This window comes from Carlito syrichta, unplaced genomic scaffold (genome assembly GCF_000164805.1).
Source record: "Carlito syrichta isolate Samal-C Ts95f unplaced genomic scaffold, Tarsius_syrichta-2.0.1 Scaffold303986, whole genome shotgun sequence".
NCBI lineage: Eukaryota > Metazoa > Chordata > Mammalia > Primates > Tarsiidae > Carlito > Carlito syrichta.
In genome coordinates, this window is record NW_007248082.1 from 421,257 (window position 1) to 448,321 (window position 27,065).

Below are 27,065 nucleotides of genomic sequence, written 5' to 3' on the forward strand. Positions count from 1 at the left end.
GTGAGTGGACTGCCTGAGCCCGTGGGTTCGAGACCCACCTGGGCAGGCAAGACCTCATCTCTACAATAAATCAAAAATCAGCCAGCCATGGTAGCGTGCGCCTGTAGTTCCAGCTACTTGGAAGGTTGAGGTGGAAGGATCGCCGGAGCCCAGCAGGTCGAGGCTGCGGTAGCCGGGAGTAGCCACTGCACTCTAGTCTGGGCGACAGTGAGACTCCAACTCAAAAAAAAAAAAAAAAAAAAAAGGAATCACTATGAATAAATATATGCCAACAAATGAGATCGCTTACATGAAATGTACTAATTCCTAAAAAGACAAAAGCTACTGAAAGTAGCTTTTGCGGAGGTGCACACCTGTAGTCCCAGCTAATCAGTAGGCCTAGGAATACTTGAGCCCAGGAGTTTGAGTCAAGCCTAGGCAACATAGTGAGATGCTGTTTCTAAAAAACAAAACAAAACCACTGAAACTGACTCAAGAAGAAATAGAAAATCTGATTATACCTATAAAAAGAGATTGAATTTGTAATTTTTTTTTTTTTTTGAGTTGGAGTCTCACTCTCGCTCAGGTTGGAAGGCAGTGGCATACTCACAGTCACCCCAGCATTGACTTGATGGGCTCTGGCCATCCTTCCGCCTCAGCCTTTCAAGTAACTGGAACTATAGGCATGCACTACCACGACTGGCTAATTTTTTATTTTTAATGTGGAGAGGAGGTCTCACTAAGGTGCCCAGGCTGGTCTCAAACCTGTGGGTTCAGTCAACCCACCTGCCTCAGCCTCCCAAAGTGCTGGGATTACAGGCTGAGCTACCGAGCCTGGCCGAATTTATAATTTTTAAAAACTCTGTGGGCAACCCCTTAGGGTCTCCTCCCACTGTGGGAGCTTTTCTGCTCTTTCAATAAATCATGCTTTTAAAAAAAAGAAAAAAAAAACAAAAACTCTGTTACCCAGGCTGGAGGGCAGTGGCGTGGATCACGCCTCGACCAGTAATGATGACACTGTATGTCCACCCAGCAAGTGGTGGCATCCTGAGCACAGTGTTCTTGTAGTAGTATTTTAGTCAAGCCTTACTTTGTTTTCCAGTCTACCTAGAATCTTCCGGATTCCCTGAGTTCCTCGATACTCTCTAGAAAATCCCTTTTCTGTTTGAGGAAACTAGAATCAGGTTCTATTATATGCAACCAAGAACTCTAACTAGAACATCTATTAACTTAATAAAAATTGCTTTTTGTGTTTTGCTGTCACCCTGACAAAAACATAAACTCTAGTCTGTTTTGTTCACCATTGGTATCACCAGTGCCTACCACAGTGTCTAACACTTAATAGTTATTTAATTATTATTTTTAAATGAACAAATGAATGAGAAATCACTAAGGTGACAACAATCTCCAAGGAATTCACTGCTTTATAAGGTATCTATTTCTTTCTTTTTCGAGTCAGAGTCTAACTCTTGTCACCCACACTGGAATACAATCGTATGCTTAAGGCCAATGCAGCCTCTACCTGCTGAGCTCAAGCGACCATTCTACCTCAGCCTTCCAAGTAGCTGGAACCACAGATGCGGCCATCACAACCCCAGCTAACTTTTCTTTTCTTTTTTTTTTTTTGAGTTGGAGTCTCACTCCATCCCTCAGGCTGGAGTGGAGTACACTGGCACACTCACGGCCACCCCAGAGTCGACCTGCTGGGCTCCAGCGACCCTTCTACCTCAGCCTTCCAATTAGCCAGAATTACAGGTGCGTGCTACCATGCCTGACTAGTTTTCAATTTATTGTAGAGATGAGGTCTCACCAAGTTGCCCGAGCTGGTCTCTAACCCGCAAGCTCAGGCAATCCACTCGCCTTGGCCTGCCAAAGTGCTGTGATTACAAGCTAAACCACCAAGCCTGGCCCTAACTTTTCTTGATTTATTGTAGACATGAGGTCTCCCCAAGTTGCCTAGGCCAGTCTCAAACCCCTGGGCTCCTCTCGCCTCTGCCTTCCAAAGTGCTGGGATTTACAGGTGTGAGCCACCACACCCAGCTATCTATTTCTATTTAGCAAAGAAGTAAATCAATAACAACAACAAAAAAAATCCCTATTCCTTTTTTTTTTTTTTGAGTCAAGTTCACCCAGGCTGGAGTGCAGTGATATAATCATGGTTCACTGCAGCCTTGACCTCCTGGGCTCAAGAGATATTCCTGGCTCAGCCTCCCAAGTAGCTGGGACTACAGGTACATGCCACCATGCCCAGCTAATTTTTTTTTTTGGTAGAGGCCAGGTCTTAACTATGTTGCCCAGGCTGGTCTTGAATACCTGGGCTCAAACAATCCTCCTGCCTCTGCCTCCCAAAGTGCTAGAATTATAAGTATGAACCACTGCTCCCGACCTCAGTCGGTTTTGTTTTGTTTTTTTTTTTGAGTTGGAGTCTCACTCTGTTGCTCAGACTGGAGTGCAGTGGCCGTTCCCGGCCACCGCAACCTCGCCTGCTAGGCTCCGGCGATCCTTCCGCCTCAGCCTTCCAAGTAGCTGGAACTACAGGCGCGTATACCACACCCGGCTAATTTTTTTTTTTTGATTTATTGTAGAGATGAGGTCTCGCCAAGTTGCCCAGGCGGGTCTTGAACCCACGAGCTTAGGCAATCCACTCACCTCAGCCTCCCAAAGGCACGGGATTACAGGCTGAGCCACCGAGCCTGGCTCTCAGTCTGTTTTAAATACACTGTGTATAATGTCTATGTTACACAATCAGAATGATGTTTGAGACTACGAAATATCTTCAATCAGAGAAAGATTCAGTTATGTTCATTGTACTGTACTTATAATTTCATAAAGGCAGATCTACACACATTTTAGACAAGTTTTCAAGTATAAAATTGAAAAGAAAAATATTTTCTTTTTAACTAACCTTAAATTTAACTTACTAAGTTACAACACCAGTTGAGATTTGACAATATTAACTACATCCTACAAATGTAGAGAGTAACATATTTTGTAAAAGCAATGCTAAATGTTCGTTTTATGTTCTTTTTTTTCAGAAGCCCTAGCGACCTGTTACCTACACTATCTCTAACTTGCTCTTTTTCCACAGATCTACTTTCCACTATCAATAAATCCTCAAAACTATTTATGTTTCAGGAAAGTCACTGTCAATTCTCCAACACCTGTCCTGCCCTTTTCAGATTATATCTTGGTTCTGTTATTTTCCCAGAAACCAATGAAGTTTAAATAAAATAGGATTTAATATTGTCATAGAACTGTAGCTTTCAAACTTTAGTGTATTTCAGAGTCACCAAGGTAAATTGTTAAAACACAGATTGTTGGGTCCCAACCCAAATTTCTAATTCAGAAGGTCTGAGGAGGACCCATGATCTGCACTGCTAAGAAATTCCCTTGGGATACTGATGCAGCTACTCCAGGGACCATACTTTATAGAGAGTTCTAGGGTTGCACTTTCCAATATAACAAATGCTAGTCAGATATCGCTATTTACATTAATTCTCAAGAAAATTAGCCAGGCATGGTGGCATACGCTTGTAGTCCCAGCTACTTGGAAGGCAGAGGCAGAAGGATTGCTTAAGGCCAGGGGTTTGAGACTGTAGTTCACAATGACCACGCCTGTGAACAGCCCCCTGTCCTCTAGCCTAGGCAACATAATGAGACCCCATCTCTTAAAAACAAACCAAAAAAAATCAAGAAAATTAAAAATTCAGTTCCTGAGTTACATCAGCCAAATTTTAAGCTTTCAATAGCTACATGTGGCCAGTGGCTACTGTATTAGACAGACATAAAATATTTCCACCAGGCTGGACGCAGTAGTTCATACCTGCAATCCTAGCTCTTTGGGAAGCAGGGGTGAGAGGACTGCCTAAGCCCACCGTTTCAAGATGAGCCTGTGCAACATAGCGAGACCTCGTCTCTACAATAAATCAAAATTAGCCAGATGTGGTGGCGCATGACTGTAGTTCCAGCTACTTGGAAGGCTGAGGCGGAAGGATCACCTGAACTCAGTAGGTTGAGGCTGAGGTGGCCATGAGCGTGCTACTTGCATTCCAGCCTGGGTGACAGAGTGAGGCTCTGAATCAAAAAATATATACAATTCTACCATCTCAGAAAGTTTTACTGAACAGCACTGTTCTAGATAATTGATTCATCATCCTTCTTATGCTTTTGTTTATTCAAACTCTAGGTATTCGATTTTATCAACCTATACAAAAAGCAACTATCATTATTATATATCCCTAGGATGATTTTGACCTCCCACATATCTTCAGCAGGAAACACCATAATAATGCTAAAAATCATAAGCTCCAGAGTCAGGCAGATCTTGGTTTACATTCTGGCTCTGAAAGTCGGGCGATGTGGCTCATACCTGTAATTCTAGTACTTTGGGAGGCAGAAGTGAAAAGACTGCCTGAGCCTGCAGGTTCGAGACCAGACTGGGCAACATGATAAGACCTCATCTCTACAATAAGTCAAAAATTAGCTGGGTGTGGTGGCACACACTTGTAGTTCTGCTACTTGGAAGGCTGAGGTGGAAGGATCACCTGAGCCCAGCAGGTGGAGGCTGCAGTGGCCGTGAGCATGCCACTGCATAGCAGAATGAGACTTTAAATTGAAAAAAAAAAATCTGGCTCTGATACTTCTAACTTGTGACCTTTGGTAAGATCCCCTACTTCAAAGCTCAATGGCATCTCCTTAAAGGGGGATAATATTTATCTTTTAGGGTTGCAATGGGAATTCAATGTGATAAAGGATGTAAACGGCTTAGCACATAGTGCCTAGTACATTCTAAGTAGCTAATAAATGGAAGTTTTTATTATTACCTGACTCTCATTTTTCCTTTCCTCCTTCCACTCTAGTCCCTGTTACTATGTTCAATACAAAAACCATTGTACTTCCCACATTCTTACAATATTCACTGACAACACTTTGGTAAGAGTGTGACTTCACAGCTCCTCAAATACTTGCACCAAGCTTCTCCAGCATTCTATATCAGGCTCTCAACAAACTGGGATAAAACCAAAATAAAACAAAACAAAACCCCATAACCACTATCTGTCTCTCAACTCCCAAGAGCTCAAACATGGCATGCCCTCAAACTGACTAAAATCTCCCTGAGCTCTCAAAACTTTCTAAACCAGCCACTTTATACATTCTCAGCAACTTTCAGTCACATTGATGTTCTTCACCGAGTCTACCTAATGACATTTGGCGGCTCAGCCAGGCTTCGAGTCATCATCAACTTCTCTGCTGCCTTCATTATCACTGAGGCCCCTTAACCCCACATTCATCCACCACTGGCAAAGCCCAACCCTCACTTTATTATCCCTAGAGTTCCAAAGTTCCAATCTTGCCTCCAGGCCAGAGTATTCTTATAGAAAGACACTATGCCATACAATTCTGCCTTATAATACCCTCATGGGACCTTAACAATATAATTTCTTTTTTTTTTTTTTTGAGTTGGAGTCTCACTCTGTCGCCCAGACTGGAGTGCAATGGCCGCTCCCGGCCACCGTAGCCTCGACCTGCTGGGCTCTGGCGATCCTTCCGTCTCAGCCTTCCAAGTAGCCAAATTATAGGCATGCACTACCACGCCGGCTGATTTTTTGATTTATCGTAGAGATGAGGTCTCGCCAAGTTGCCCAGGCGGGTCTCGAACCCGCGGGCTCAGGCAATTCACTCACCTCGGCCTCCCAAAGGCGCGGGATTACAGGCTGAGCCACCGAGCCCGGCTAACAATATAATTTCATTTGCCTTTTACGAATTCTGCAGTCTCCAAAAGTCAAATATAAACTTTTTCCTGCTTTTCAAGATCTAAGTCAACAGATTACTTCAATTGTTACTTTGCTGAAAACATCAAAGCCATTGAGCAGTCCCTCACCTAACAGCCTTTTTTACAACTCCACATATTTTATCCCTACACTATAATAATTAAGCACTTATATTGCAATATACTGTAAGAATTAAGCACTATTGACAAATATTGTTCTACTTGTTTCATGTGTAATTATATAATCAACATATTCAATCCTTACAACAACCCTATGAAACAGGTATTAGGACAATTTCTGTCTTTTTCTTTTTTTGAGTTGGAGTCTTACTCCATTGCCCAGGCTGAAGTGCAGTGGCATGCTCACCACCACCCCAGCATCGACCTGCTGGGCTCAGGCGATCCTTCCGCCTCAGTCTTCCAAGTAACCGGAACTACAGGTGCGTGCTACCACGCCTAGGTAATTTTTTGATTTATTGTAGTAGAGACGGTCTCACCAAGTTGCCCAAACTATTCTCGAATCCGTGGGCTCAAGCAATTCCCTCACCTCGGCCTGCCAAAGTGCTGAGATTACTACAGGCTTGAGCCACCTCAACTGGCCCAATCTCTGTCTTTTTTTTTTTTTTGAGTTGGAGTCTCACTCTGTCACCCAGACTGGAGTGCAGTGGCCGCTCCCGGGCCACCGCAGCCTCGACCTGCTGGGCTCCGGTGATCCTTCCGCCTCAGCCTTCCAAGTAGCTGGAACTACAGGTGCTCACTACCACGCCCGGCTGATTTTTTTTTTGATTTATTGTAGAGATGAGGTCTTGCCAAGTTGCCCAGGCGGGTCTCGAACCCACAGGCTCAGGCAATCCACTCACCTCAGTCTCCCAAAGGCGCAGGATTACAGGCTGAGCCACCGAGCCCGGCTCCAATCTCTGTCTTACAGACTAAGAAACTGAGGCACAGGGAGATCATATAACTCAGCTATAGTCATACAGCTAAAAGTGGCAGAGTCAAGGTATGAGGAAGTCTGGCTCCAGAGGCTGCTAGAAATAAAGTCTTGCATATATGGTAAAATGATTTTCAAAAAGGATATCAAGAACATTCAACAGGGAAAAGATAGTCTTTTTGACAAACAGGCTGAGAAAACTGTATTTCCACAAGCAAAAGAACAAAATTAAAACCTTCTTGTATACCATATATAAAAAATCAACTCAAAATGGGATCAAATATCTAAATTTAAGAGCTAATACTATAAACTTTTAGAAGAAAACAGAAGGAAAAAGCTGCATGATATTGAATTTGTCAGTGGTTTCCTGGATATGACACCAAAAGTACAGGCAGCACTACAAAAAGTAGATAAATTAGGCTTCATCAAAATGAAAAACTTCCTTTTTGTTTTTAGTCAGCGTCTCACTCTGTTACCCAGGCTGGAGTGCAGTAGCACGCTCATGGTCACTGTAGTCTTAACCTTCTGGGCTCAGGTGATCCTTCTGCCTCAGTCTTCCAAGTAGCTGGAACCACAGGCATGGGCCACAATGCCTGGCTGATTTTTGATTTATTGTAGAGCTGAGGTCTCACCTTGTTGCTCAGGCTGGTCTCGAACCCCTGAGCTCAGGCAATACTCTCGCCTCCACCTCCCAAAGTGCTAGGATTGCAGGCATTATAGCCACTGTGCCTGGGTTAAAAAAACTTTTTTCATCAAAGGACACAGTCAACAGAGTGAATAGGCAAACAACATAATGGGAGAAAATATTTGCAAATCATATATCTGATAAGGGATTGATATTCAGATATATAAAGGACTACAATTAGACAAAACAAAAGAAACAACTCATTTCAAATATAGGCAAAGGACTTGAATACACACTTCTCCAAAGAAAATATAAAAATGGCCGGTATGCATATGAAGAGATACTCGATGCCACATAGTCATTAGTGAAATACAGTGAGCTACCACTTCAGACTCATTAGGATGGATGTTATCAAAAGCACAAAATAGCAAGTGTTGGCTAGAATGTGGAAAAATTGGGACTCTTGTGCATTACTGGTGTGAATATAAAACAGTGCAGCTGCTGTGGAAACAGTATGGCCCTTCCTCAAAAAATTAAACATAGAATTACCATATGATTTACTCTGTTGCCCAGGTTGAAGTGCAGTGGGGCAATCATAGCTCACTACAGTCTTGAACCCCTGAGCTCAAGTGATCCTCCTGCCTCAGCCTCCTGAGGAGCTGGGATTACAGGTGTGTACCACCCCACCTGGCTTTTTTTTTATTTTTTATTTTTGTAGAGACAGGGGTCTCACTATGCTGCACAAGCTGGTCTCCAACTCGTAGCCTCAAGCAATCTGCCTGCACCAGCCTCCCCAAATGCTGAGATTACAGGTGTAAGCCACCATGCCCAGCATATCATTGTAAATCTCTTACTGTGTCTAGTTAAAAATTAAACTTTATCTTAAGTACATATATTTAGGAAAAAACATAGTGAATATATAAGGTTCAGAGCTATCCAAGTTTCAGGTATCTGCTGGGGGCAGGGGGTCTTCAAATCACTGTGGATAAAACAGTATTACAAATTGCTTTAAACCTTTTTTTCAAGTTTTATTGAGGTATAATTGACAAATAAAAATCGTGTATATTCAAGGTCAGTGTGATTTATGTATACATGGTGTAATGATAACCACGAACCAAATGAACATATCCTTCACCACACAGTTACCATGTGTGTATGTACACAGTACAAACATGAGCTACTTTTAATATTTTATCATATTCACAACAGACCTATTGAAGGAGTATCTTTTTATTACTATGTTCTCCATCTTATAAATTAAAAACTGAGGTCTAGAGTAGTTAATTGTTTTGTGAATGGTCATAACACTAAGTAAAAAAAGAAGAGGACTAGAATCCAAGTGTTCTAACTCCACTATACCATATTTGCCTTATAAAATGTACATTTTAAAAACACACCAATACTCTTACTTGAATCAAAGAAATGAAGTTCATTCAGAAATGTTAAACAAAGCTGGGTACAATGTCTCACACCTGTAATCCTAGAACTTTGGGAGACAGAGGCCCGAGCCCGGGGATTCGAGACCAGCCTTGGCAAGACCTTGTCTCTATAAGTCAAAAACATTAGCTGGGCTTGGTGGCACACATCTACAGTTCCAGCTACTTGGAATGCTGAGGTAGAAGGATTGCCTGAGGCCAGCAGGTCGAGGCTGCAGTGGCCACAAGCATGCCACTGCTCTCCTGCCTGGGTGACAGAGTGAGACTCTGGCTAAAGAAAAAAGAAAGAAAGAATTGTTAAACTAACTTTGGTCTGAGGATGCCTCTGTACTTGGATCCTTACATGACAAATTACAACTAACTTCCTATGGAAACTAACCGAAAGCCTAACATACAAGAATACTTTTGTAACAAATAGCTGAACCTCAGTCAATCACAAGCAACCAACTGTTCAACCATGTTCAAATAAGGCAAATCCTGAGCTGTAACCAACCCGACTGTCTCTGTACCTCACTTCTGTTTTCTGTGCTTCATTTCCATTTTCTGTCCATAAAAGGCTGCCTGACCATGTGGCCGACTAGAGGTGTTTTTTTTTTTTTTGAGTTGGAGTCTCACTGTGTCGCCCAGACTGGAGTGCAGTGGCCGCTCCCGGCCACCATAGCCTCAACCTGCTGGGTTCCTTCCGCCTTCCGCCTCAGCCTTCCAAGTAGCTGGAACTACAGGCGTGTGCTACCACACCTGGCTAATTTTTTGATTTATTGTAGAGATGAGGTCTTGCCTGCCCAGGCGGGTCTCGAACCCGCGGGCTCAGGCAATCCACTCACCTCAGCCTCCCAAAGGCGTGGGATTACAGGCTGAGCCACCGAGCCCGGCTCCGACTGGAGTTTTACTGAACCTCTTCTGGTTCTGAGGGCTGCCAGATTCACCAATTGTTTTTTTACTCAAATAGACTCTGCTAAGCTTAATATGTCTAAAATTTTCCTTTTAACAGAATGAAGAAATGCAAAGGATGCAAAGATCCCGACAGAGAACATTTTACCTTGGTCTCTTCTTGATCTTCCAGGGAAAACTTCATCAGTTCATCTGAAAGCTCTAGAGCCTGGTCTTCACTTAGTCCTGGATTTTTATCCAGTTTTGGAACAGCAGTAATGGGACTGCCTAGATATTTCAGGTCACTTTCCATTGAGTTTCCATTGTCCTATTGAGTAGATTGGCAACATTAGAAACTATTAAAAACATATCTAGAGCCAGGCTCGGTGACTCAGCCTGTAATCCCAGCACTTTGGGGGGCCAAGGTAAGAGGACCACCTCAGCCTACGGGTTCGCGATCAGCCTGAGCAACTTGGTAAGATCTCATCTCTACAGCAAATCAAAAAATTAGCAGGGCATAGTGGCACATTCCTGTAGTTCCAGCACTTGGAAGTGGAAGGATCACCTGAGCCCAGCAAGTTGAGGCTGTGAGCATGCCACTGCACTCCAGCCTGGGTGACAGAATGAGACTGACTCAAACAAACAAACAAACAAACCATATATATATATACTATAAAACTCTTAGAAGAAAACATTGGGAAAAAGCTTTATGACATTGGATTTGGGTTTTGCTACCAAAAATAAAGATAACAAAAGAAGAAAGGGATAAATTGGTTTTCATCAAAATGAAAAACTCCTGCACATCAAAGGATATTAAGAGGATGAAAAGGTAACCCACAGAAAGAGAGAAAATATCTGACAAGTGATTAATATCAGAATATACCCAGGGTGTCAAAAAAATGTATATACATTTTAAGATGTTATCTAGGCCGGGTGTGGTGGCGCATGCCTGTAATCCCAGCACTTTGAGAGGCGGAGGCAAGAGGATTGCCTGAAACCAGGGGTTCGAGACCAGCCTAGGAAACTTGGCAAGACCTTATCTCTACAATAAATCAACAAAAACTAGCTGAGCGTGGTTTCGCATGCCTGTAGTTCCAGTTACTTGGAAGGCTAAGACAAAAGAATTGCCTTAGCTCAGTGGCCGTGAATGTGCTGCTGCACTCCAGCCTGGGAAACAGAGTGAGACTCCAACTCAAAAAAAAAAAGGTGTTACCTATATACTACTTTTCTTTTCTTTTCTTTTCTTTTTGGATCAGGGTCTCACTCTGTCACCCAGACTGGAGTGCAGTGGCACACTCATGGCCACCAAGTCTCGACCTGCTGGGCTCAGGTGAACCGCCCACCTCAGCCTTCTGAGCAGCTGGAATTACAGGCATGTACCACCATGCCTGGCTAATTTTTTGATGTATTTTAAAGATGAAGTCTCACCAAGTTGCCCAGGCTAAATATTACTTTTCAAAGTTGAATTGAGTTATAGTAGCAATGTGTAATCACAGAAGTCAAATATGACTTATATTCATGTTTTGTTATTGGCATATATTATTACAATTTTAATAGTTTTTTCCTTTCTTAAAATGTGTATAGCCGGGCATGGTGGTGCGTGCCTGTAGTTCCAGCTACTTGGAAGACTGAGGCGGAAGGATTGCCTGAGCTCAGGAGGTCAGGCCTGCGATGGACGTCAAGGTGCTGCCACTGCACTACAGCCTGGGCGACAGAGAGAAACTCCAACTCAAAAAAAACCCCAAAAAACAGTGTATACATTTTTTTGGCACCCTCTACATAATGAACTCCCACAACTCAGTGACAACAAACAACAACACAAACGAAACAGAACTTGAGTAAATATTTCTCTAAAGAAGATACACAAATGGCCTATAAGCACATCAAAAGATGCTCTGGTCAGTGCAATGGCTCATGCCTATAATCCCAGCATTTTAGGAAGCTACAGTGGGAGGAATATTTGAAGCCAGGAGTTTAAGACTAGCCTGGACAACATCACGAGATCCTGTCTTTACAAAAAATTAGCCAAGCAAAGTAGTGTGCATGCCTATACTCTCAGCTACTCAGGAGGCTGAGGCAGGAATATCACATGAGGCCAGGAGTTTGAGGTTATAGTGAACTATGATCATGCCACTGTACTCTAGCTTGGGCAACAGAGCAAGGCTCTGCCTCAAAAAAAAAAAAAAAGGCTGGGTATGGTGGTTCACACCTATAATCCCAACACTTTGGGAAGCGGAGGGGAGAGGATTGCCTGAGCCCAAGAGTTCAAGACCAGCCTGAGAAACATGGTGAGACCTTGTTTCTACAATAGATCAAAAAGTTAGCTGGTCATGATGTTGCACGCCTGTGGTTCCAGCTAATTGGAAGGCTGAGGCAAAAGGATCGTTTGAGCCTAGCGGGTAGAGGCTGCAGTTGTCATGAGTATGCCACTGCACTCCAGCCTGGGCAACAGAGAGAGACACTAACTAAAAAAAAAAAAAAATTCAACACAAGTAATCATTAGGAAAATACAAATAAAAATCACAATGAGATACCACTATACAACCATTAGGATGAATATTATAAAAATAACAGGCTGGGTACGGTGGCTCAGCCTGTAGTCCCAGCACTTTGGGAGGCTGAGGTGAGAGGATTGCCTGAGCCCAGGGGTTCAAGACCAGCCTGGGAAATTTGGTGAGATCTCATCTCTACAATAAATCACAAGAACTAGCTAGGTGTGGTGGCGTGTGTCTGTAGTTCCAGCTACTTGGAAGACTGAGGCAGAAGGATAGCTTGAGACCAGCAGGCCGAGGCTGTGAAGGCTGTGAGCTTGCCACTGCACTCCAGCCTGGGTGACAAGAGTTTGAAAAATAAATAAATAAATAAAATAAGGCCAGGGTCAGTGGCTCAGCCTGTAATCCCAGTACTTTGGGAGGCCGAGCCGAGTGGACTGCCTGAGCCTGCAGGTTAGAGACCAGCCTGGGCAACTTGGCGAGACCTTGTCTCTATAATAAATCAAAAATTAGCCAGGCCTGGTAGTGCACATCTGTAGTTCCGGCTACTTAGAAAGCTGAGGCGAAGGATTGCCTGAGCCCAGCAGGTCAACGCTGGGGTAGCCGTGAGCATGCCACTGCACTCCAGCCTGGGCAACAGAGTAAGATGCCAACTCAAAAAATAAAAAAATAAAATAACAAGTGCTTGTTCATGGTCGGTGGGATGTAAAAGGGTACGGCCTCTATGGATACCAGTAAGGTCATTTCTCAAAAAAGTAAACATGGAATTACCATACATCCAGCAATTCTACTTCTGAGTAAGGACACTAAGGAATTGAAAGCAAGGACACAAACAGCTATATGCACACCTACGTTCACAGCAGCATTATTCACAATAGCCAAAGGGTAAAAACAACCCAAATGTCCATCAATGGATGAATGGATAAACAAAATGTGGTACATGCATACAAAAGGAATAGAAGTCTAACACATACTACGACATGAACTTTGCAGACATAATGCTAATTGAAATAAGCCAGACATAAAAGGACAAAATATTTTATGATTCAATTGATATGAAGAACCTAGAGTCATCAAACTCAGAGAGACAGAAAATAGATGTTATAACAAGGGCAAGGCAGAGAAAAGGATGGGAAGTTATCATTTAACGGTTATAGAGCTTTTATTTTGAATGATGAAAAAATTCTGGAAATAGATTGTGGTGATGGTTTCATGACATCATTAATGTATCTTTTTTTTTTTTTTTTTTTGAGTTGGAATCTCACTCTGTCGCCCAGACTGGTGTGCAGTGGTTGCTCCCAGCCACCGCAGCCTCTACCTGCTGGGCTCCGGCGATCCTTCAGCCTCAGTCTTCCAAGTAGCTGGAACTACAGGTGCGCGCTACCACACCCGGTTAATTTTTTATTTTATTTTATTGTAGAGAAGAGGTCTCGCCAAGTTGCCCAGGCTGGTCTCGAACCCGCGGGCTCAGGCAATCCACTCACCTCAGCCTCCCAAAGGCGCGGGATTACAGGCTGAGCCACCGAGCCCGGCTTATTAATGTATTTAATGTCAACTATACAACACTCAAAAATAGTTAAATTGGTAAATATTATGGTATATATATTTTACCACACATACACACAAGACTATCCAGTAATTTACCATGCTCCAAGTCATCCCTCCATCTCAAAAATCAAATATCTAGCCAGGCACGGTGACTCAAGCTGTAATCCCAGCACTTGAGCCTGGGCAACTTGGCAAGACCTCATCTCTACAATAAACCAAAAAATTAGCTGGGTGTGTTGGCGTGCACCTATAATTCCAGCTACTTGGAAGGCTGAGGTGACAGAGCCCAGCATGTCAAGGCTGCAGTGACCATGAGCGTGCCACTGCACTCCAGTCTGAACTACAGAGTGAGATTCCAACTAAAAAAAAAAAAAAAAACCAAATATCTAAAATATGATCAACTTTATCTACTTAGAATCTGAATCCCTCTAGTCCGTGGTCTATGAAAACCAAGTGAGTACCCGAATAAGTTAAGACCCCAGCAGCTAATGGACATCATACACATTCATTCACTACAGAAAATATAGTCACATGATATTGCTGCAAATTATTTTTATTTTTTCAATATTTGGATTCTGATTTTAAATTACTAATTTTTTTTTTTTTTTTTGCGTAGGAGTCTCACTCTGTCATCCAGGCTGTTGTGCAGTGACACACTCAAAGCCACCCTAGCCTCGACCTGCTGGGTTCAGGCGATCCTTCCACCTCAGCCTTCCAAGTAGCTGGAACCACAGGTATGCACCACCACTCCTGGCTAATTTTCTGATTTATTGTAGAGATGAGGTCTCGAACCCTTCAGTTCAGGAAACCCTCTCATTTCAGCCTCCCAAAGTGCTGGGCTTACAGGCATGAGTCACCACACCCAGTCATACAACTATTAATTTTTATTTTTATTTTGGAGTGGAGGCTCACTCTGTCACCCAGGCTGGAGTATAATGGCACGTTCATGGCTACTGAAGCCTTTACCTGATGAGCTCAGGAGATCCTTCCACCTCAGCCTTCCAAGTAGCTGGAACCACAGGCGCAAGCTACCACACCGGGTTAATTTTTGATTTATCATAGAGATGAGGTCTTTCCAAGTTGCCCAGGCTGGTCTCAGGCAATCCAGGACTCAGGCAATCCTCTTGCCTCCCAAAGTGCTGGGATTATAGGTGTGAGCCACTGTGCTCAGCTTAATTTTTAAAATGTAAAATATTTAATCTAATTAGTTATTTTAAAGTGATGACAAATCTCACTGAGATATAAATTGCTGATGAAAATGTAAATTTCTATAACCTTTTTGGAGAGGAATCTAGACTATGTAACGAAATCTACATATATATTTTTTAGTTGTAGTCTCACTCTGTCGCCCAGGCTGGAGTGCAGTGGCACACTCACGGCTACCATAACCTTGACCTGCTGGACTCAGGTGATCTTTCCACTTCAGCCTTCCACGTAGCTGGAACTATAGGCGTGCGTTACCATGCCTGGCTAATTTTTTTACTTATTGTAGAGAAGAGGTCTCGCCAATTTGCCCAGGCTGGTCTTGAACCCTTGGACTCAGGCAATCCTCTCACCTTGGCCTCCCACAGTACTAGGATAACAGGCTTGAGCCACCATGCCTGGACTGAAAATTTTCTTTGAGTTGGAGTCTTACTCTGTTGCCAAGGCTGGAGTTTCAGTGGCACAGTCACAGCCACCCCAGCACTGACCTGCTGGGTTGAGGTGATCCTTCCGCTTCAGCCTTCCAAGTAGCCAGAACTACAGCGTGCACCGCCACACCCAATTAATCTTTGATTTATTGTAGAGACGAAGTCTAGCTAAGTTGCCCAGGCTGGTCTCCAACCCGCGGGCTCAGGCAATCTACTCACTTGGGCTTCCCAAAGTGCTGGGATTATAGGCTGAACCACCAAGCCCGGCCTAAAATATTTTTAAGGTACATAACGATGACAACAATGACGGAGTGAGACTCCAACTCAAAAAAAAAAAAAAAAAAACAGAGGACATCTGGCTCCTTTTTTTCCTTGCTCAAACTTAACTTCTCCATCTCCTTTCCTTGCCCACACCAATTTAGAAAGATCCAAATGTTTAAAAATCCAGAGCCGCCACCCTTTAGCCACTATCACGTTAATGATGACATTCCGTGACTTACCAGCAGAGAAAGGGGAGACATACAAGGCCCCCCTGATCTCTTGTGAAGCCTTAGGTTCCTCGGTGCCTGCCACTCTAAGGGCTTCAAAGTGTTGTTTTCCTGCATAAGAAAAACTGCATTGGGTAAGCAACGAGAAGTATTAGCTGGCCCTGAGAAAAACATTTCATCTAATAAAGCCATAAATAACCCTCACAAAACACATTATATACAATCAAGGCTGACTCTATATTCTGAAGACACAAATTACGGTTTGGATTTGACATATGGAATACAGATTTGCTTTGCAGGATACTAATTTTAAGGTTATAAGTAAAAGGAATAGGGGGTAGGCACAGGGAGCCTACCTGGGGATGGTGAGAATTTAAAAAGTGATTATAAAGGGAGATTAGAAAGATAGTATTTTAAATCAAGAAAAAGCTGATTAGAACAGTCAAAAACATGGGCATATCTTAGTCAATTAAAAAAAGAACAGCAGCTAACTTTTATGACTATTGACCTGGGGAAAGGGATGGGAGGCAGAAAAGAAAAAAGATGTCTAGAAAAGGGGATTAGTTGAAGAGATTAGAAAGAGAATTATCTTAGTGATTAGGTAACTCTGGAGAGGTTAGTTTCAACTTGGAACTGAAGGATGGCCTCAGGCTTAGATGAAAAGGACCATGGCTTTCTCAGAATAGGAGCTCAAAAAGCTAGACTAAGGGGAAAATAGGAAATTAAGAAATCTACACCTGGATGTAAAGCTACAAAAAGAATCTATGAACAAATTATGCAATTTATCTGAATTTTTTTTAAAAAGAACTCCTAAATTCCTTATATTACAGTAATGGTAATTCTTGTCCTAAACTGATTAACTGAACATGAATAATGATGACCTGCTGCGGAGGAACTGGAATTAGATTTCTGTCCTAGGGTCAAAACTTTATTTAATGAGAAAAAAACAGAATTTTTTTCCTATAGCAATGACATTTTCTTGTCTAGCATACAAAGGTATAAACTGCTCAAGGTTTCACAATGATACCAATAAGTTGCTTCACTCAAAGGAATAAAACTGTTACTATATCTAGTTCCCCATTAAACACTCACATTTTCTTTATTTGCAGATGAGCTACACATTGCATCTTTCTTTCTGTAGCCATGGTCCAGACCATTCGGAGTGCTGCAAAGAAGGTATGCCTGAAAGAGAGGGTTGACTGAGAACATTCAGCATCCTTAAACTACAGGTGGGCCGAATACGGTGGCTTAAGCCTGTAATTCCAGCACTTTGGGAGGCCGAGGCAAGAGGATTGCCTGAGCCCGGGGGTTCGAGACCAGCCTGGGCACCTTGGTGAGAACTTGTCTCTGCAATATATCAAAAAATTAGCTGGGTGTGTGGTAGCATGTGCCTGTAGTTCTGGCTACTTGGAAGGCTGAGGTGAAAGGATCACCTGAGCCCAGCAGGTTGATGCTGGGGTGGCCATGAGCATGCCACTGCGCTCCAGCCTGGGCAACAGAGTAAGACTCTGACTCAAAAAACAAAACAAAACGGCTGGGCTAGGTGGCTCAGTCTGTAATCCCAGCGCTTTGGGAGGCCAAGGTGAGTGGATTGCCTGAGTCTGTGGGTTCGAGACCCGCCTAGGCAACTTGGCAAGACCTCATCTCTACAATAAATCAAAAATTAGCAGTGCGTGGTAGTGCACGCCTGTAGTTCCAACTACTTGGAAGGCTGAGTCGGAAGGATTGCCGAAGCCTAGCAGGTTGAGGCTGCAGTGGTCGGCCACTGCACTCCAGTCTGGGTGACAGAGTGAGAATCCAATTCAAAACAAAAAACAAAAACAAAACACAACTACAGGTGAATTGGAAACCCTCTGACTCCCACCTGAGAAGCAACCCAAACCCAAAAAAGAGGGGCTACTCACTGAGCTGCATTTCATAAGGCGCTGGTGACGATTCCTGTAGATTAAAACACACTGCCAGTAAGGTAAGCCCCAAATACTGTTTGATTATTCTTCAGTGGGTCGGGGCATCCCAAATTTTCCTTTCTTTCATTGTAGGAGCCCCATTCCTAGTTGACATAGGGTATTCCCTGTGGTAGGTATCAAGACTCAAAAGGCATTCTGGGGATAAGGCCCCTATTCCACTTGTATAACCATAGATAAGCACTAAAGATAAAAGAGTGTTATGTTGGTACAACTTATAATTTACTAATCTTCCAACACTATTAGGAGCTAATATTGTTTAAAATTAATTTCTATCCTCCCTACCAGGATTTAATCATCTATATGTGTTAGGACATTTGAAGCAATTCAAAGAAAACACAAGCAATGCAAATGAGATTTTCACATGTATTAATAAAAATAGTCACGGAAAACCTTCTCTAGTGCACTAAAGTAGTGCCTAATTCACCTGAACATCAAAGGATAACATTCTAAAAAGATTAAAACAGTCAAGTAGGAAATTTACAAGTTTAACATTTGAATTAAAATTAATTTTTACTCCTCTGTATTCCCTGACTAAACATTTTAGGATCGCCAACAAAGAATCTATGGTAGTAATAATAACAAGCATTATAAAATGCTTGCTATGTGCTAGATAGACATTTTCTTTTTTGTTTGCTTGTTTTTTGAGTTGGAGTCTCACTCTGTCGCCCAGGCTGGAGTGCGGTAGCACACTCATGGCCACCTAGCGTCAACCTGCTGGGCTCTGGCGATCCTTCCACGTCAGCCTTCCAAGTAGTCAGAACTACAGGCGCTCTGTACCACGCCTGGCTAATTTTTTTTTTAATTTATTGTAGAGACGAGGTCTTGTCAAGTTGCCCGGGCTGGTCTCGAACACATGGGCAGGCAATCCACTTGCCTCGGCCTCCCAAACAGCTAGGATTACAGGCTGAGCCACTGAGTCTGGGATAAATATTTTCATTTAATTCTTATAAGAGTTGTTTATGAGAAGTTGTTATTATCTCCATGTTACAAATAAAGAAACTGAGGTCCAATGAAGTTAAGAAACCTGATGGAATCAGGTGGTGAAGCAGTAAGTCAATGGAATCCTGACACTCTGACTCCAGAGCCTGCCTGCACTCTGCACTTTAAATCACAAAAATGTGTCACTTCTCACTTGCAAATAAAAGCCTAAACATAAGTACATTATACCATTTCCTTCATTTTCAAAGATAATTCTGATTGTATATGATGGTTATTTTAAATAGACTTCATTTTCATGACACTATTTAGATCTGGGAAACTTAGAAGCTGTTCAAGTTAAGGATCTAGGTCTCAAAGTGCACTTATACCAGAGCAAAAGTTTTGGTACTCTGCAGAGTCTGCATAGAGAAAAATCCTTCTGACCAGTGCTGAAAAGGTTTAGCATGGGGTTCATTTCGTAACAGAACTTACATCCTAGCTAACAGTATTTCCTGGGGTCCTGAAGAATCCAAGTGACCTGCAATCAGATACGAAGAATCAATAAGAGGAGTTACTCTTTGTCTATGCATCCTGTTTTCCTTTGGATTTTCTTCATTCCCAGTAAGCCATATTCATTTCAGGGGCTGAGTTTTTAAACACAAAGCCTCTTCATTGGTACTCATTTCATGGTACAAGGTACAATTAACTTAATAATTTATGTGTCACCAAAAAAAAAAAAAAAAAAAAATGCTGGAAAGCAGTGCGTTATCCTAACCTATGGAGAATTTTTCATGAGTAGAAAAGAAAGGTTATCACTCAGAAAATCTGAAATTAGAACAAACACTGTTGGATTAATGCATAAATTCGCAGCATTTTTGACTTGCACATGGAATGCAAATACTGCATGATGGTTGACTGGTCACAGTTTATTACATTTTCCAATTCTTGGGTTGATGAGTGTGCATCATTCTGAATTAAAGCATTAAAACGGTCTTCATCAAGGCCTGAAGGTATTTCTGAAGGTGGACAATCACTCAGGTCAAAGTGGCCCTCTTTGAATGCTTGCCATGCTTTCCCCGATGGCATTCTTCCACTACACGGCACAAAAGTTTCAAGCTGCTTCTGCTGCCTTTATTCCTCCGCTCAACTCAAACAGAAGAATATGTCAGAAGTGTTTATTTTTTTCCACTTGACACTCTATCTTCTTCTTTTTTTTTTTTTTTTGAGTTGGAATCTCACTCTGTTGCCCAGACAGGAGTGCAGTGGCTGCTCCCGGCCACCGCAACCTCGACCTGCTGGGCTCCAGCGATCCTTCCGCCTCAGCCTTCCAAGTAGCCGGAATTACAGGCATGCGCTACCACGCCCAGGTGATTTTTTTGATCTATTGTAGAGATGAGGTCTCACTGCCCAGGCGGGTCTCGAACCCACGGGCTCAGGCAATCCACTCACCTCAGCCTCCCAAAGGCGCAGGATTACAGGCTGAGCCACCGAGCCCGGCTGACACTCTATCTTCTTTAACCCACAAATAGCAGTCACTTTCTTCAAGTCTGCAAAATGCAAGTGTATTCACAAGCACATTGTCATTCCAAATGATGATAAACAAACTCCCAACACTGCAGTGTGGCCATGCCAGAAACAAACGCTATGAACGTATACATCAACCCAATAGAATCGTTGACTAATAAAACATTCCTTTTGGACACAAACCTATGAAAACATAAGAATTAGTTGACAACGTATTTCTTTATGCTGGTTTTTTGGTCTTTGCTGAGATCAGACAAGGGCACAAAATTTTTCATATTCTAACTACTACACTTTTATTCCCACCATTAATCAGTCAACAAAATCTATTCCTTCTTGTCTAACTTTTTCAAATGCAAAGTGATTCCTAGTAGTGTTATTATCTTTCTCTTCCCATTGGCTTAATCATTCTCAAAAATCTTCTAAATACACACAAAATTCCCTCTCTCTAGGTAGGCTTGCTATCTACTTTCACCAACTTCCATTTCTTTTTTTTTTGAGTTGGAGTCTCACTCTGTCGCCCAGACTGGAGTGCAGTGGCCACTCCCGGCCACCACAGCCTCAACCTGCTGGGCTCCGGTGATCCTTCCACCTCAGCCTTCCAAGTAGCTGGAACTACAGGCGCTCCATCTCTATCCTATAGCCCGGTCCTCTCCTTTACAAGTCATTCTTCCCTTTGAGGCCTTTACCTCCCTTCTCCCTACCAGTTTCATCAAGGTCTGCAGAAGTGGTAAGCTGAGTGGCAGATATCTCCCCACTGCTAAGATTCGAAAGATCAAGACAACGTTTTGGGGTTCCTCTGTTGAGACATAATAGTACAACAAGATTCCCATTAGGATGTTATATCCTTGAAAGGCAAAGATCATGTCATTCTCTTCACCTGAAACATCTTTCAATGTCTATCAGATAAACTAAACAGTGTCCAAATAAATATAATTGCTTTTTGGAAATATCTCAGACTGGGTTGAGAAAAATCTCCCACCACAATAATCTGTACCTCATTTTCTCTTCATCAACATATGATGACAGATAATTTTTTTTTTAGTGAAGTCCAGTTTATTGGCCAAGGGGAATGAATCTTAACCTCACATCCTCTGCCCCTGTGCACCATGAACATACAATTTCTCCCTGAAGTCTCTAGTATTTCTCAGGTACTCTTCATTGTTAGCTGAGGTATCAGGAAATGGCATGACCAGACTTTTTTTTTTTTTTTTGAGTCGGAGTCTCACTTTGTCGCCTTGGTTGGAGTGCAGTGGCATGCTCACAGCCATTGCAGCCTCTATCTGCTCGGCTCAGGTGATCCTTCCACCTCAACCTTCCAAGTAGCTGGAACTACAGGCATGTGCCACCATGCCCAGCTAATTTTTTGATTTATTGTAGAGATGAAGTCACGCCAAGTTGCCTAGGCTGGTCTGGAATCCCTGGGCTCAGACAATCCTCTCGCCTCCATCTCCCAAAGTGTTGGGATCACAGGCGTGAGCCACCACGCCCAGTACAGCAATGGAGTTTTCAATGACTTTTCCCAGATATCACATTTGATTCTCACAAGATCATAGTAAGATTATTATCTATGCCAGAGACTCAAGCCAAGGATAGAGCTGAGACTTAAAACTTTTGACCTTTGATAGAGCTGAGACTTAAAACTTTTGACCTTTGAATCAGGATAATTAAAAAACAAACAAAAACTCTCATTTTTAGAAAAGCAAACGCAATAAGGTATAAAAACAAAAGCGTATTTACCCAGACAAAATGCTTAGGTTTGCAGAATAGCCAAGGAGTTTGTTCACTGGAGTTCTAGGGAGATCTGAACAGATGGTAAAGGAAGTGTCTCTCTCCAGGAGCAGGTTTAACATTTTCCTCTGATTGGACCTAATACTGGGTCCTGAGCCAGATCTTCCCTCCTCTCTTGTGGATGAAAAGCGTTCTGTAGACATGGTCTCCGAGTTCTTACCAAGAAAAAACAAAACTTAGCTAGAAGAACGTCATCTATGCACAGCTTTCCCAAACTCCTCCACCCTTTGCAGCCAAGCAGAGCAGTACTGGAGGAGGGGCGTTTCCCGAAGGGTGATTCACAACCTGGCTGGACGGTTACATTGCACTTACTCCAATAGGCTTGGCTTCAGGTTAGGTTGAAACCTGAACATACCGACCAGAGGCAACCTCAGGACTTTAAAGGTGGAATGAAGACAGAACTTTGACTTGTTCCGGGCCCCACAGCTCGAGACTCTTTTTTTTTTTTTTTTTACTTGAGTTCTCGCTCGTTGCCCAGGCTGGAGTGAAGTGGCACGCACGCTCACGGCCACTCCAGCGTTGACCAGGTGGGCTCAGGCAATCCTCCCGTCTCAGCCTTCCAAATAGCCGGAAATACAGGCGCGCGCTACCATGATAGCCCGGCTAATTTTTGATTTATTGTAGAGACGAGGTCTTGCCAAGTTGCCCAGGCCGGTCTTGAATCCGCGGGCTCAGGCAATCCGCTCGCCTCGGCCTCCCCAAGTGCTGGGATTACAGGCTGAGACATCGAGAACGGCCAGCTCGAGACTCTTGACTGAAAGGAACTCAGATCTCCTAACTCCCGATAGTTCCCATTCGGCCCTCCTTAACTTCCGTTTGCAGGGCCCGACCGGACCCTAAGGGGAAAATGGAGTCTCGGTGACCCCGTGGCGGAGACGGCTAAGGGCTTACCTCAAGTTTGCAGTGTGAGACTTGCCTTCGGGAGAAATGAAAGTGGGTAGGGATTGGACACCAGCGAAGACTCCAGCAGAATTAACCAGACTACAATCCTGCTTCTCGACCGAGGAGGCCAGCGTCTGACTCCCCTGCTTCTCACCGCCGAAGGCCGAAGTGTGCATAAACACCAACAGCCACAGGGGTCGACCTTTCAAATCTTCCGCCCTTCCAATAACCTATCCCTTGTCACCTCTAAACTGCCTCAGCCAATCCTCGCGCTCGCGCCCAGACCCTCGTGGCCAATCGTTGGGCTCGTACATCACCTGGGGGCGTTACCTTCTGTGGGCGGGGCAAAATGGCAATTGGCTTATCAGTGTTTGCGAGCGCCTGGGTAAACTCAGCCCCACAGGGGGTCTGGCGCACCATTGGCTCTCTCTCTGGCCAATCGCCACACCCTTTCTGTCCTCTTCGTTTCCTCCGCCCCATGAACCCCGGGAGATTTAAATTGCATCTAGTTTAGCCGACCTCGGTGGCTCAGCCTGTAATCCCGCGCCTTTGTGAGGCTGAGGTGAGTGCATTGCCTAAGTCTGAGGGTTCGAGCCCCGCCTGGCCAACTTGGCGAGACCTCATCTCTATAATAGATCAAAATCAGCCGGGCGTGGTAGCGCGGGCCTGTACTTCCAGCTACTTGGAAGACTGAGGCGGAAGGATCGCCGGAGCCCGGCAGGTCGAGGCTGTGGTGGCCGGGAGCCGTGCCACTGCACTCCAGTCTGGGTGACAGAGTGAGAATCCAACTCAAAAAAAATAAATAAATAAAAATAATAATAAATTGCGTCTAGTTTACAATGACCACTCGTTAGAATAGTACTAGGAAGTCCGGGTGCGGTGGCTCACGCCTATAATCCCAGCACTTTGGGAGGCTGAGATGGGAAAAAAAAAAAAAAGAAGAATACTAGGAGAGGTTATTTCGAGGAGAAGGGTTTTTTTGTTTATTTTTTGAGTCAGAGTCTCACTCTGTCGCCCAGTCTGGAAGGCAGTGGCACGCTCACGGCCACCGCAGCCTCGACCTGCTGGGCTCAGGCGATCCTTCGGCCCCAGCCTTTCAAGTGACTGGAACTACAGGCATGCGCTACTATGCCCGGCTAAATTTTTGATTTGTTATAGAGACGAGGTCTCAACAAGTTGCCCAGGCTGGTCTCGAACCCATGAGCTAGGGCAATCCTCCCATCTCAGCCTCCCAAAGTGCTGGGATTATAAGTATGAGCCACTATACCCGGCCCAGAAGGGTGTTTTAAGCTTCTCATTTTCCTTACTTCTTTCTCATGCCATTACTTGGATCTTTTCTTCTTAGCTTCTCTAGCCTTCTGCTGGAGATGAACCCCTTGCCACCGTGTGGCAGGTGTTGGGGGGGGTGTGTGTGTGCGCACGCGAGAGACATCTGGCCCCTTCCAAGAGCTTTCCTTGCTCAGTGTCCCTTTTAGTGCGTAGCATTTCAGAAATGCTAGGTTATGTGAGTAAAAAGAAATTCCTTTCCAGGGAAAGTGGGAGAATTGAATCGCCTTCAGGCATTATCCTTATTGCAATCCAAAGAATCTCTAACTTTGATAGTTTTTGAATATTTGAACAATGACCAGGCGCAGTGACTCACGTTTGTAATTCCAGCACTTTGGGAGGCCCAGTTGGGAGGACTGCTTGAGCATAGGAGTTTGAGAACAACTTAGGCAAAATAGCGAGAATTTGTCTCCACAAAATATTAGTTGCGCATGGCAACGCACACCTATAGTGCCAGCTACTCTGGAGGCTGCGGCGTGGGAATCACCTGAGCACATAAGATTGAGGCTGCAGTGAGCCATGACCCTGCCACTGCACTGCCTGGACTACAGAGACCTTGACTCAAAAATAACTAAATAAAAATTTTAAAGAGCCCATTGACTAAGTAATACTTAGAAACTCTTAATATTAGGGATTTGCTTTTATTGGTTTATTTTTATTTTATTTTATTTTATTTTTTGAGTTGGAGTCTCACTGTCGCCCAGACTGAAGTGCAGTGGCCAGCTCCCGGCCGCCACAGCCTTGACCTGCTGGGCTCCGGTGATCCTACCGCCTCAGCCTTCCAAGTAGCTGGAACTACAGGCGCACACTACCACACCCAGTTAATTTTTCTGATTCATTGTAGAGATGAGGTCTCACCTGCCCAGGAGGGTCTCGAACCCGTGGGCTCAGGCAATCCACTCACCTCAGCCTCCCAAAGCGCGGGATTACAGGCTGAGCCACCAAGCCCGCCTTGGGATTTGCTTTTAAATAATCTTTTGCAGGTGGTGGTGGGTATTGAGACAAGGTTGGCTATGAATGTTGGCTAATAGGAGGCAGGGGTGTCTTTTATATCTGTGCTTCTTAACGTTTAATATGTATACTAACCGCTTGGGTTCCTGCTAAAATGTAGATTCTGATTCTGTAGGTCTGGGTTGGGGCCTAAGATTCTGTACTTCTAAGAAGCTCCCTGCTGATGTTGATGCAGCTGGTCCTAGGACCATACTTTGAGTAGTAAGGCATTATGCTACACTTTTTTTAAAACCAGGGTTTCTGTTGCCAAGGCCAGACAGTAGCATGATCATGGCTTACCACAACCTCAACCTCTTGGGCTCAGGCAGTCCTTCTGCCTCAGCCTCCCAAAGTGCTGGAATTATAAACCTGAGCCATGATGCCTGGCCTATACTCTAAACTTCAGTGCATATTTGAAAATTTCCATAACGAAAATGTTTAAAATAGCTAAGCACGGTTGCTCACGCCTGTAATTCCAGCACTTTAGAAGGCGGAGGCGAGAGGATTGCCTGAGCCCAGGGGTTCAAGATCAGCCCGGGCAATTTGGTGAGACCTCGTCTCTACAATAATTTTATCTTATTTTTTTTTGAGTTGTAGTCTCACTCCTTCGACCAGGTTGGAGTGCAGTGGCATGCACGCTCACAGCCACCCCAGGGTCGACTTTCTGGGCCCCAGAGATCTTTCCACCTCAGTCTTCTGAGTAGCAGGAACTACAGACACGCGCTACCATGCCTGGCTAATTTTTGGTGTAGTGTAGAGACAAGGTCTCACCAAGTTGACCAGGTGGGTCTCGAACCTGCAGGCTCAGGCAATCCACTCGCCTCGGCCTCCCAAAGTACTGGGATTACAGGCTGAGCCACCAAGCACGCTACAATAAATTTTTTTTAAAAAGTAGCCAGATGTGGTGGGCACGCCTGTGGTTTCAGCTGCTGGGAAGGCTGAGGCGGAAGGATCATATGAGCCCAGCAGGTCGAGGCTGTGGTGGCCCATGAGCATGCCACTGCACTACAGCCTGGGCAACAGAGTGAAATACTAATTCAAAAAAAAAAAATGTTTGAAATAAACTTGGAGCCGGGCCCAGAGGCTCACGGCTATAATCCCAGCACTCTGGGAGGGTGAGGTGAGAGAATTGCCTGAGCTCACGGGTTGGAAACCAGCTTGGGCAACTTGGCGAGAGCTCATCTCTATAATAAATCAAAAAATTAGCTGGGCAAGGTGGTGCATGTCTGTAGTTCCAGCTACTTGGAAGGCTGAGGCGGAAGGATCACTTGAGTACAGCAGGTCGAGGCTATGGTGGCTGTGAGCGTGCCACTGCACATCAGCCTGGGTGACAGAGTGAGACTCCTACTCAAAAATAAATAAAATAGAGCCGGGCTCGGTGGTTCAGCCTGTAATCCCGCGCCTTTGGGAGACTGAGGTCAGTGGATTGCCTGAGCCCGCGGGTTCAAGACCCGCCTGGGCAGCAATACCTCATCTCTACAATAAATCAAAAAATCAGCCGGGCGTGGTAGCACATGCCTGTAATTCCGGCTACTCGGAAGGCTGAGGCGGAAGGATCGCCGGAGCCCGGCAGGTCGAGGCTGCGGTGGCCGGGAGCGGCCACTGCACTCCAGTCTGGGCGACAGAGTGAGACTCCAACTCAAAATAAATAAATAAATAAATAAATAAATAAATAAATAAATAAATAAATAAATAAATAAAATAAGATAAAATAATCTTGGAAGACCAGACGTGGCAGCCCAATCCTGTAATCCCAGCACTTTAGGAGGCAGAGGCGAAAGGATTGCCTAAATCCAGGGCTTTTGAGACCAGCCTGGACAACTTGGTGAGACCTTGTCTCTACAATAAATCAAAAATTTAGCTGGGTGTGGTGGTGTGTGCCTGTGGTTCCAGTTACTTG

The 27,065-nt window shown here is 44.0% G+C and overlaps 1 protein-coding gene across 1 annotated transcript in view; it reads right to left on the reverse strand.

Moving 5' to 3' along the window:
• Window positions 1–27,065, reverse strand: part of CDC25C (cell division cycle 25C) — a 41,416-nt gene that overhangs the window by 10,090 nt on the left and 4,261 nt on the right. Inside the window, exons 3-8 of the mRNA XM_021712994.1 lie at window positions 21,917–22,147; window positions 20,881–20,975; window positions 19,148–19,193; window positions 17,675–17,708; window positions 16,863–16,952; window positions 9,774–9,939 (exon numbers count right to left, since the gene is read on the reverse strand). Coding sequence (XP_021568669.1) covers window positions 9,774–9,939; window positions 16,863–16,952; window positions 17,675–17,708; window positions 19,148–19,193; window positions 20,881–20,975; window positions 21,917–22,110 — 625 coding nt within the window. The 5' untranslated portion in view covers window positions 22,111–22,147. The remainder of the gene's footprint in view (window positions 1–9,773; window positions 9,940–16,862; window positions 16,953–17,674; window positions 17,709–19,147; window positions 19,194–20,880; window positions 20,976–21,916; window positions 22,148–27,065) is intronic.